At 30.2% G+C, this 13,349-nt stretch overlaps 1 protein-coding gene across 1 annotated transcript; it reads right to left on the reverse strand.

The window, feature by feature from the left end:
* Window positions 1-403: 403 nt before the first annotated feature.
* Window positions 404-7,573, reverse strand: LOC104217976 (glutamate decarboxylase-like). Its single transcript, XM_009768338.2, has 7 exons — window positions 7,381-7,573; window positions 6,543-6,747; window positions 3,703-3,903; window positions 2,533-2,747; window positions 1,888-2,141; window positions 1,181-1,233; window positions 404-1,078 (listed from the first exon to the last, which is right to left on the reverse strand). The coding sequence occupies exons 1-7, from the start codon at window positions 7,464-7,466 to the stop codon at window positions 602-604; spliced, it is 1,491 nt and encodes a 496-aa protein (XP_009766640.1). The 5' UTR covers window positions 7,467-7,573; the 3' UTR covers window positions 404-601.
* Window positions 7,574-13,349: the final 5,776 nt, after the last annotated feature.

The raw sequence follows: 13,349 nt of genomic DNA on the forward strand, positions 1-13,349 counted from the left end.
GAGATTTATATTTGAGTTTTTCTATTCAAGATGGAAACATTATCAAAGTCTTTACTAAGAAAACTTACCTATTTTTAGGTAGACTACTTCTTTGAAAGTTAACACTCGAAAGAAAAAGAATACTCCCTACAATCCAAAATAAGTAATTTTTTGGTTGTTTTCACACAGATTAAGAAATCCACCTTTTAACATTAATTAGCAATAAGATTGACCATATTAACCTTTAGTATCTCACATAAACACTCCTAATACATACTCCAACACTATTTACTCCAAGGGCAATGTAGAAAAAAAATAATTAATTCATTCTTGAAGTCTGAAAAAATTACTTATTTTGGACCACAAAAAAAGACTAAAAAATCACTTATTGTGGACCGGAGGGAGTAGTACGTTTTAGACATAATAAACAAAAAATTCTTCAAAAATTATTATTATCAAAAGGTGCCAATTAAAACACCACCACAAAAACAAAAGTTTACACCAAACAAAAAAGAAAGATCAAACTCCATCCTCCTTCAAAATTACATTTGTACTAAAATACTCAAAAAGCTCAAGAAATCAAATGAAAAATCAAAGTCCCCTTTGTTCTTCTTAAACTCTTTTAACATATTACATTTTTTGTCTTCTTCTTTTCGGCAACAAACTTCTTCCATACATTAGTGATCTCCAATTGAACTTCCATTGCCGATTTCTTATGCACTCCACTGCTACTCTCCTCAGCCGCAGCCAACTTAGCTGAGACTCTGGCCGGGAGCGAGTCGAGCTCGTGGAGGACTTTTTCAATGTCCGCCACGAGCCTCTCAGCTAGTGTCCGGGAGAAATCTTCCCGGATCACAACCCTGAGCACGGTCACGTGCTCAGCATTTGGTGGCATTGTGTATGCTGGCACAATCCATCCGAACCTCCTAAGATGGTCCGAAACCTCGAATTCGTTGTGTTTGCTGTTGTCTTTGAGGGAGAATGCTACTAATGGAACTCCAATTTCTTTGGAAACTATGTTGAATTTTCCTGTCTTTTCAAGTCCTTCTTTGAGTACCCTCGCATTTTCTTGACAATTCTCCATAATATTCCTGTATCCCTGGTAAATAAGACAATTCACAATGGTAGATTATTAATTAGAATAATTTTGGGGTTAAAGGGTATCATGTTAATGATTATTTTTCATAAGTATTCAGCTTACCTCATAGCCTAAGCGAATAAGTTGATAATATTGAGCAATTACTTGACTAGAACCTGCGTCAAGAAAAAAAAAATAAAGACTTGAACTTTTGTATATTAACAGTGAAAAAATAGTTGTTGTTGATTGGGTTACATAAAAGTCATTACACATAACCTACTAAAAAATAGTTAAATTATCCTGACAGTGTAAATTTTTTGTACAGCTTTTATGTATATCAAAGAGTTTGGATATACATTTAGTTGAAACTTGAAAAAAAGAGTTTTTGAAGGTTATGTTGAAAAATAGATTTTGAAAGTTAAAGTTGTGTTTGAACATGCATTTTAATAGGGAAAAAAGCTAACGTTTTGTGAGTGGAAGAAATTTTTTTCGCCCGAACAAGTTTTTGGAACTTGAAATTTTTTCTTCAATTTTTTTTCAAAAACTGATCAAACTCCATGAACAAACAATATTTTCATTTTTCTTTTTCCATAAAAGTCATAAAAAAAAAAATCCAAGTCCAAACAGGAGCTAAATCCTATTGGAAAAGCAGTTTTCGTCGCGCGAAAGCACCACATTGCTTTACAATATTGTACCCTATGTCTTGCTAGTTGTACATTGAATAGAAAGTAAACCAGAGGACAATGATTAATAATTGAGTTCATCTTGAAGTTTTTCTATAAAAATATATTGAAAACATATTCATATATAGCTCATTATAATTTGCTTACCTTTAGAGAAGTTAAGGGTGAAGGTAGGTTGATCAGCACCAAGATAATTAATGTGGAAAATAAGCTCTTCAGGTAAATCTTCTTTGTTCCTCCAAATAACCCAACCAATACCAGCATAAACAAGACCATATTTGTGACCACTTACATTAATACTTTTTACTAATGGTAATCTGAAATCCCATTCAAGTTCTGGATATAGGAATGGGGCAATGAATCCACCACTTGCTGCATCCACATGGATTGGAGTGTCCCACCTGTTAATTATAGTAATCAAATGTTAGACAAGTTCGATGCACAAAGCATCCTACGTTTATGCAGGTTTCGAGGAAGGGCCGCACCACATGCAAGAGGTATTATGTAGACAGTCTACCATAATGCAAGCATTAGTGGGCTAGTGGCTGCCTCTATGGCTCGAACTTGTACGTAACCTATAGACCATATGGGTAACGGATAATATTATCCGTGTTTGTAATGGATTTTAGTGAAATCATGCATGTGAACGTTAATTACGTACTAAGTTATACCGATTAGCGGGGTATAAATCACTTTTAGCCTGCGACAGAAACTATTTATACTAACAGAGGCCTACAGTATCGATCTGACCCTGGCGTAAAGACAAAAGAGAAGTGGAGATGAGTGAGTTACCCAGTTTCTTTGTTCTTCTCGACCAAGAGATCATTCAAACGTTTAACATCTTCAAATTCTCCATTAAGGGTGGAACCCAAGATAGCAGCTACACAAATAGTGTTCTCATCCACCATTTCTACAGCTTTCTCAGGATCCATAACGTAGTACCCATCCTCTAATTTCACTTCCTTTAGCTCTACTTCAAAATACCTTGCAAATTTCTCCCAACATACCTATAAAATTAAGGATTTAAGTTATATACTTGAAAGCGTAAAAGAGGTTTATACTATTATTGCAATTTAACTAACTATATATAATAAGCTATATCACTTTATTTTTCAGGTTATCATATCAGATTCGGCATAAAGAGTTTTTTATTGTTATAAATCAAGTTAACGTGATAATATATAAAATTTATACACCATTATTAATGCACAGAAAGGTCAATCTATGGAAGACCTTCGCGGAGCTTAGCTTTAGGAGAAACACTTTTTGTGGTCTTGCACATTTAGGGGTCGTTTGGAATAAAAAGTTATACATATATTAGCTTTGGTAATATTAATCTCTTGTGCGATAGTATTTTTCAATCTATATATAACTATTACCTATATTAGTTATTCATCATATTCAATATTATTCTTATATAGCAAATAATGGGAATAACAATATAATAATTTTTAATATATGGATATGCATGTATAAAGCCAGACCTGTCCTTTCAAAATATTTTTCAAATCCTTTCCAAAGAATATGGAGGGTATTTTTGTAAACAAAAAAATTTTAAAAAAATGCAATGCATGTTATTTTTAATACATCAAACGAAACAATCGGTAAGAAATAATTCTAGCGTAACTAATTTCAGCATAACTAATTTCACTATTACTAATACATCATATTCAGTACTATTCTTATACACCCTACCGAACGACCCCTTAAAGTCAAGTATTTCATGCAAACTTGATTTACGAGCACATTTAAAGTCAAGTATTTATACAAATATTCACTATTTATTTTTTCTTATCCATATACAAAGATTATATATGATTACATATATATTATGTATAAACTATATATCTATCATCTATTTTAATTTAAACGATTGAGTGAGCGACTATTTAGGTTAATTCTTAGTAAAGAAAAATAGTAAGAGTGAGCTCAAAAGCAATGGACTTTCAATGGGAAACATACCTGGACATTGGCCCCAGTGACAATATTGGGCTTGTCAAAGGGTTTTCCTTGGGCTTTCATTTTGTTTTGCCATTTTCTCTTAAATGCTAAACCAGCAAGCATTATGGCTTCTGAGGATCCAACAGTTCCAACTCCAACTGCAGTCTCTTCCTCTCCCAATGGTGCGTTAAATAAATGTGCTATCATGTTTACACATCGATTCTGCATTACATAAATAAGTTTATTAAAAACAAAATTAATTTATATGTTAGAAAAATTATTTGATCAATTTAAACACAAATTACGCCACCATGTTCCTAAAATGATCATGATTTAAATCGACTATATTATCCAGTAACAATTAGGAGTCGTTTGGTAGGGTGTATAAGAATAATACTGATATGGTGTATTAGTAATATAGGAATTTGTTATGCTCGTATAGTTATGCTGAGTATTTCTTATGACTGTTGGTGTGACGTATTAAAAATGACATCCATTGTATAATTTCTAAAATTATTTGTTTACAAAAAGTTTCTCCACATTATTTCGCTTTGAGGGACTTCAAGTGCAATTTTATCTTTAAACATACTTATGCATGTATTAATAGCCTTGGTATTGCTAATACTATGGTTTGTTATGTATTAGTTATACATAGGATAATATCAAATAAGGTGTATAACGAATACTCGTATTAGTTGTACATAGGTTGAAAAAATGTACTAAACAAATAATTAATAATATTAAAATTTGAAGCTAATACATATATTATTTTCTCTAATATATACAAATGACCCTTTATTTAATGTGTAAATTGTTTTATGGAAAATAGACATTATCTTAAAATAGAGAGCAAAGGAATACTTCTACAAAAGGTCACTCAACTTGAAGTGATAATTGTTAGAATATACTATAAGCCATGCGTATTGTTATAATATTCTTTATGAACAATTATTTATTTACTTGTTTAAATTCAATAAAGTTTCATTTTAAATAGATCATGTGTTGGTTTGTGCGTCCATTGCTTACATAGTAGTTGATTTAGTGTATAAAGTTTAGCTTATACACGGAAGATTAAATCATCGGTTCTTGTAAGACATAAAAGTTAATGTTCACAATCTAATGATGGAATTGGACAAATCATCGGAATGATTGTAGCACAAGATTAAATATAATTTATCTTGATTATGGGAATGGTTTAATTCCAACTTCTTGTGCTAGTACATTTTGTATGTATTGAACGGATCAAGTAGAGATGAGTATTTTATACTGACTTTATAAAATAATTTCTCTAGTCCATTTAATGTACTTATACTCTTAATCCTGATATAATTATTATTAGCTGTGTATGTCACTTGTTGTTTTGATTTATTAAAAGGCGAGATTCTTTCGCGAGTCAATAAGCCCGGTAAATTGAATAACAATGATATACATTGGCGAAATAATAATTAGTTGATGGAATCCATGTCTCGATTTTGAGATTGATGATACTCCTTTATGAAAGCTTATAAGTTTTCATGTGTAAACCCGGCCGGTGGATTTTGTATCCGACACATGAAATAAGTTAAGTGTAAGTCTAAAGGAAGTAATCAATAAATTAAATAGTCAGTAATTTAATTTGATTGATTAGTATCTGAATCTTAACATGGGGAGTTAAATAAGGTTTTATGGAAGAATTTTAAAATTAAACTAAGGAGTGCAATTACGAATTTTTAGTGGAATAATTCGTAATTTATTATGATGGAAATTAATTTCAGAATTTCGAAATTAATATCATAATAGGAAGCCTTGTTAATTAAATTCTGTGGTCCCTACTGTGCCTAAATAATAGAAAATAGTGAAAACTGTTACTTAGTGGGAAAGAAAACGTGGAAACCGTCCCTTAGTAGGAGAAGGAAACCTAACAGGTTTTGAAAACGGTTTTGACCTAAAACGCAACTATATATATGGATATAAGGGCTGGACGTTTTTGACAAGATTCTGACTGCGGTTTCTACTAGAATTTTGCCCATCCAAAATTCTCCATTTTCGGTTATTGTTTGGGTAACACAGTAGAAGACTGTGGAAATCTGCTGGTGTGTTTTCAACTGAGGAACTGGAGAACGACATAGATTTGTTGTGTTTACGCTTCAAGAGGTAATCCTAAAATCTTCATACGTGCTTGTTGTTTAGATTACACGTGAATAAGATTCTGTTATTGCTTCCGCTGTGATATATATTCCTACAATAATTGCATTAGAATAATCAAACTACTAATTTTTCTAACCACAAAGTTGAAAGTTGGTTAACTTTTTCTAAATATCCATTTTTTAAAAATGAAAAATGATGATTTCTGACCAAGCCTTCATCTTGTTATTAGCAAAAGCGCGTGATTTTGTGGTTAGAAAAAATTAGTTTAATAACTTTCCGGCAAATTATGTACTATAGGTGGTCAGTGATCTTGTGTATAATTAACCATAAAATAGATAGCACCAGTATTTAGAGTCACTCTATTATATTGTAACGTTTTTTTTCTTCAGTTTTGGTATTGAAAACATTATAATAAGCTTGATCTCGAGGAACGTTATATTCAAGCCTGGTGTGAACGAGCTACCTACCTGTTTCCTAAGATTAATTAAGTAATCTTGAAATCAATTAAATATATGCAAGTAACTAGGCGTACATTTATAGAGGACATGATCTCATGATCTTCTGTGTTTTATATACCGATCTTCTGTGATATTATATTATTTTTTTATTGAATAAAGTTTATTTACAAAAGATTATTTTTAGTCGTGAAAATGACCTCTTGCAAAAATATAATCTTTTTCGGGTTATACAAATAACGGGAGCTTAATGCATCGAGATCATGTATTAAAACTTGCCTGAAGCTCAGTGGTGACCGGGTATTCATCCATGTCAACATAGTTCTTGTTAATGGCAGCCATGATTAGCTTATCGCACTCTGGTTCCATCCACGTCGTCACAAACGACGCCAAATTCAGCCTTGGGTTTCCATCCAACATTAATTCATCGTTTATTATTTGATATGCTGCTTCCTTTGGTATTGAATTCTCCGGCATCTGAAACCTAAAAACCGCAAAAATAAAAAGAAAAAAATCTAGTTTTAATCAACAAACTAAAGAAAATCCAAGAAAAATCTAGAAAAGCAAAAAGGATCAATCAATCAACTTGGTTTAGATGGGAATTAATTGCATAACCTATTTTTAAGTGCAGATAAAAGAGAAGTTATGGCCAGTGGTGTATGCACGATTTTTTGTAAGTTGATATCTGAAGAAGTGAATAAATAAATAAATCATTATAATGGCAAGCAACATTATTTTTTATATTTATACCCAATATTTTTATTCTCTTAGTATCTATACATATATATTTATGAAAATTTTGACAAAACAGTGACACCACTTAAGATAAGGTGCTTATGCCCATGGTTGTGGCATGCTAAATTGATCTGTTAATGTATAAATAGTCATAATATAATTAAAATGTAAAGCAAGATATACGTAATATTATTGTTTCTAAGTCAGAAATTTTGCTAAGAATGTTCGTAGGTATTCAAGATTTAATGTATATATATAAAAAATAATATCTAACATATATATAGAGAATAATTTTTCGATGAAAAATGTTTAACAGATCACCTTCGCCTATTCCGCCCCTAGATATTATGTGAAATAAAGCGAACAATATAATAAAATTTACCGGGGAAGAGAAACTCGGACATAGCGAGAAGCGAAGGTGGAATGAACGGAAACATCGTTATCCGAGGCGGCCTTGGACAAAACCATGGTGGTGCACCGTCGTGGACGGAGGAGAGAGACTTAATTTAGGAATTGAGAAGGAACGAGTTAGGGAGAATTTCTTCTTTCGTTCCTTCGATAAAGAAAAATGGTAGACTAGTTTTTGGTCACTATTTATAAACCATGAAAGCTATTGGAAAGGATAGGCATATTTTTAGGTAAGTCATTTTTTTTTAATTTCTATTTAAAGGGTGGAGAGACTTTATTAGCAAAATAGAGGAGATGGATTAATAATTCTGCTAGTGAAGTCCCACGAAATTCTCAAGATGTAACTTTTTCTCATTTTATATTAAAATATTTTTTTAACAAAAGCACCTTATTTTTTTTCTTTACGATTTTAAATTTTATATGAATGTTAAGACAATACCTTTTTTTGTTTGTTATTAGTATGCAGTTTTCTTTTTTCTTTTTCAAATTTATATAACTTTCAAGATTGCCTACAATAATATCTCGTTTTAATTATTAATCTCATAGGTTATTTTTATCGATTTTTTGCAAAATGGGCCTTTTATTTAAAAGAACTCTTTTAGAGGCGCGATAAAACTAATCCTTCTGTCAAAAGTGGCTATGAAAGTCAACACGTTCTTTTTTCTTTATAGGGAAATAGTTTGCTCGTCTCGGCTATTTTAGGGGGTTACCTTCTACCATCACAAGATATTAAAGCTTCGGCAAATAAGAAAAAATCACATACTAGTAGTAATTATTTTTTTTTTGTCTCTGCTCAATTTGAATCCTAGACTTATATAATTTTTATTCCACTTTATTGACTATGAGTTCTTTAATTAACACGTTCATCATCGTGCTATTTAAAAATATTCATAGTCTATTTTAATCTCGTCTAGTCTAACAATTGACTTGAAGCATTTTATATACCGACTTCCATTATTAATTACCACCCATTTTAAATTTAGACGTTACTTATTCAAACTTTTAGACATACATGTCATTAATTAGAAGAAGCAATTTATTCAATGAATTAATGAATAGTGGGTGCCTAGGGCAAGAGGGGACATCGTTAATTGGTAGGAAGCTTCATATTATAATTTACTATGTATCATATAGATAAAACAACCACCAAATAGCACCTCCATGTTACAACTTACAAGTCAACTTATGACCATAATTATGGATATTTACAAATCCCATATGGTAGATTAGTTTAATAAAAACTAAAGTATTAATTAAACAAAAGAACATACTAAACGAAAATAATTGGTTTGAACAAGTCAGAAAGTCAGAAGACGTGCGACTTTATGCCGAGCTTTGGCAGTTCAGATGAAAGTTTTTTAAACTAGTCTTACTATAATGAAGAAGAAATTGACTTTCGAGAGAGTTGCTTTCGCATTTACTTCTTTTCAAGTTTTGGTAATGAAAATAATACTTCATTCTCCTTTCTACTGGGACAATTCTCTTATTACCTAACATTATTTTCGATAATTTTGTAATATTGAAAATAAACTATTTCATAGCTTATAAATGTGCCCTCTCTAATTATGAAGTTCATTGTATGAAGCGATATTGGAGGAGAATTACCAAGTAACATGTTCCATATAGAGCTGGAATCAACTGTTAGGGATATAGTAGATATACCCTAAATCCAATATCATATTTGATGATTTAAACATATTTTTATGAACATTATTTGATATAAAATATGTATGGCATTTGATATTCTTCTATCATTGTTATATTGTTTGATTAATTTGATAAGGTCCTTGATTAAATTTTGAGACTTGACATTGTGATGGAGATCATGATAATGAGAGTAAAGTTTCTTATAATTTAATCTAAATTTGTTCTTGATCGTAGGATTATTAATTTGGATATTAGTAATCCGGTTAGATCAATATTTATGTGATCGTCTTTATGGGATAAAGATTAGTTGATCTCATTAACTAAATTACATAGATAGATGATGCATATAGAGATATGATCATTGAACCGACTCATTGGATAATTTCTAATGGTTAGAATTACCATAAACTGTCAATAGGATATTCTCTTGAAGAATGTGATGTAAAAGTTTTCTTTGACCTGAGATCGTCATAGTAATTGACAAGTTATTTATTGTGTTTTGATACCAGACACATATGGCCCTAGGGCGATAGTTGAAAGAATATTGGGCATGATTAAATGCTTGTAGAATTAGTGATTGATCAAGATGAAATCTGTCAACTCTTGGTAATGATGAGTTTAAGCTCCATGTTGTCATGAATTATAAACGACCAAATTAAGACCTTGGCCAGGGCAATTGAATGAAAGAAGAAATGAGTTTCTTAGGTCATTCGATGGTGGATTATATTTGACATGAACACATAGTTGATCGCCTATTAGGATTTGACAGTTGAACCATATCCTAGGGTGACTCAGAGCTATAAGGATGGAAGGAAATATTACTTTATTCTTCTACTGGTTCTTGAGAGTAAATTGTATACTTCATGTTATCCGGTCGTTGAGGAGTGTTGCTAGACGTCACCCTTGATTAGTATATTGATGTGATCATTTTACTACCGATTTAGTATTGAACCTATAGGGTCGCACACTAACGAGTGTTCTGGTCTTTGCTAAAGGATTAATTATTCTATTGTTTGGTAATTAAATTATAAAATTTAATTAGTCAAATAAATTTAGTTATTAGTCCAAATGAAATATTATTATATTTTTTGCTAGCACAGAGGATATATTAATATTGTTAACAAATTGAAGTTTTCTATTTGGAATAGAAAAATTAAATTATGTCTCTTGGCTAATATATATATATATATATATATACACACACACTAGTCTCCCGGTACGTGCATTGCACGTGTATGCCGAGTCATGTAATCTACAATATTGTAAAATAATTTCAAGTATATTAAACCAAAGCTTTGACTGATAATTGTGGATGAAAGAATAAATTATAAGTAAGAATTTTACGAATAATCAATGTGTATCATCGTATGGTGGCTTAATTATTTATCGAGGTCAAGATGATTGGATATCCTCACACACATATATTGGCATGATATCTTTATGAATTGAGATTCTAACATCACAATAGCCTCTGATTGTTTTATCATTGTTTAAAAAAATTCACTGTCAAATTTACTAAACCTCCCTATAAAATTACGTACATTTGTATAATCATACCAATGTATTTAAAATATAATTTGAACAATTTTTTCTTGTAAAATTGTGTAATTTTAACTTATATTTTATGTGTCACTATTATGTCTTTTCTCCTGCTTGGTTCTTCTCCAATAAGTGATTTACTGATTCTAACATGCAAACTACATCTAAAAAGCATGAGATTAAAATTAATGATAAGTATCAAGTACGTAATTATGTACAAAAATAATTCATAAATTCCTAAAGAGTTACCAAAGATATATATTGTCAGTTACTAAAATTTTTGCCTCTACCAAAAATACAGAAACATTAGAAAAAATTTGAAATAGAAATATTATTGTCAAGTTTTTTGCAATGGTGTTGTTACTTGTTAGTAGAAGTTTTCAAACGGTTCGTTGTATTAAATCGTATACAATCGCTGAAAGTTGTATAAAATCTTATATCCCCCCCCCCCCTTAACCCTTAATATGTCAATTGGTTTTGGAAGTATCCCGAGTCAATTACTCAAATGACCACTCAACTATCCCAAATTATCTCCTAAAATTACTTTTCTTTCATTTGTAACAACAAAGTGATTGAACTATGCATATTGCACTCAGAAGATCACTCAACTATTTTTCAAATTTTGGATTGCCAAATACCTATTTTACCCTCCAAATTATAAATATTTATCTTTTTTTAACTTTTTAATATTAACAAAAAAAAATCAAAAATTTATTTACACAATTCAGAATGAAAGAAAATAAAGGTTGTAAAATATATATTCCATGCACATAATATAAAAATAATTATTTAAATAAAAGTATTTTATAATATACTTGGTTTTGGAAGTATCCCGAGTCAATTACTCAAATGACCACTCAACTATCCCAAATTATCTCCTAAAATTACTTTTCTTTCGTTTGTAACAACAAAGTGATTGAACTATGCATATTGCACTCAGAAGATCACTCAACTATTTTTCAAATTTTGGATTGCCAAATACCTGTTTTACCCTCTAAATTATAAATATTTATCTTTTTTTTTAACTTTTTAGTATTAACAAAAAAAAATTCAAAAAATTATTTACCCAATTCAGAATGAAAGAAAATAAAGGGTGTAAAATATATATTCCATGCACATAATATAAAAATAATTATTTAAATAAAAGTATTTTATAATATACATTATATATTCTTAAAAATTATGCTCAATTATATTATTATGTTTCTACCAACTTTCCGACGACACAAAGTTATATCGCCAGAAAGCAGAGGGACTATCTGTCACGATTCAAAATTTATTAAGGATCGTGATGGCGCCAGACACCACTGTCAGGCAAGCCAACAATAAAAAATAAATTTGATTCTCATTTTAGTATCTTTGAAATTCATAATTTCCTTCGAATTAATAATAAAAAGATGGAAATTTAGAGTAAATAATAATATTTTAACCAGTTCAGTGCTGAGCAATCCATAATCATCCCAAAATCCGGTGTCACAAGTATAGGGTAATCATCCCATCCCATACCCATAATCCTCTCATCCTGGAAAGTTGGTAGAAACATAATAATATAATTGAGCTAAATTTTCAAGAATATATGATGTATATTATAAAAATAGCTTTATTTAAATAATTATTTTTATATTGCGTGCATAGACAATATATTACAACCTTTATTTTCTTTCATTTTACAACAACAAAAAACCTAGTTTGATCCCATAAATGGGGTCCGGGGAGGTTAGTGTGTACCCTTATCCCTACCTCATTTTCTTTCATTCTGAATTGTGTAAATAAATTTTTGAATTTTTGTTGTTAATACTAAAATTATTATTACTAACAAATTATTCTAACTAATTTTTTTATTATACTCATTATTTTGTTATTCCAGCATTATATATGCTTTACTTTTTATTTTTTAATTTATAAATAATATTTATTTATTTTATAGGTAAGTCCATAATGTAAATTAGAAGGGGAAAAATTATAATATTAAATTTTTTTTAAAAAATAAATAAAAAGAAGATAAATGTTTATAATTTAGAGGGTAAAATAGGTATTTAGCAATCCAAAATTTGGAAAATCTAGTTGAGTGACCTTCTGAGCGCAATAGACATAGTTCAGTGACCTTGTTGTTACAAACGAAAGAAAAGTGACTTTAGATGATAATTTTGGATAGTTGAGTGACCATTTGAGTAATGGACTCGAAGTATCCTTATGTAAATTATTCCTATTTTCAAATCAGAATATAGTATTATTTCTCTGAACTTAATTATATTCATCAACTTATTAACCTTCAGATCTCATGTACAGAAAAGTATAAGAAATTGCATAAAACTTACCCTTTTATAAGTAGGACACTCTATCACTCGTTTCGGCGCCAATCATAGCTTGGTCTAATAGAAAATCTCAAATTAACTTTGTGAAATTTTGAAAAACCAAACAAAACTCCTCTGGAAGATCAGTAGAGAGAATTCTTTTTGAAGTGGTAAGATAATTATTTGAATAGTTGTGACTCTTCAAAAGAAGAATAAAGGTTGAGTTGGGATGTTTGTAAGTGTTAGCAAGACAATGAAAAAAAATTGGAAGTTAGATAATTTGATCTTGACAGCATTTAAAAAAAAAAGGTTACTTATGAAGATGAATGGAATGCAGTTCACCCTTATTCTTTTAGTAACAACTTAATTCGGACTATTAGCTAATTTCCTTGTTCACACCAGACACAAAAGCATAAGGAAATGGTACTCACGGTAACAGATTCATGATGGAATCTTATTGACA

This window comes from Nicotiana sylvestris, chromosome 5 (assembly GCF_000393655.2).
Source record: "Nicotiana sylvestris chromosome 5, ASM39365v2, whole genome shotgun sequence".
NCBI lineage: Eukaryota > Viridiplantae > Streptophyta > Magnoliopsida > Solanales > Solanaceae > Nicotiana > Nicotiana sylvestris.

Coding starts and splice junctions, on each gene's coding strand:
- LOC104217976 (XM_009768338.2), bottom strand. CDS start 7,466: ATGGTTTTGTCCAAGGCCGCCTCGGATAACGATGTTTCCGTTCATTCC. Junction 3,904..6,542: donor CGGTCACCACTGAGCTTCAG/GCAAGTTTTAAT, acceptor TATGTAATGCAG/AATCGATGTGTAAACATGAT. Junction 1,079..1,180: donor TTATTCGCTTAGGCTATGAG/GTAAGCTGAATA, acceptor CTTATTTACCAG/GGATACAGGAATATTATGGA.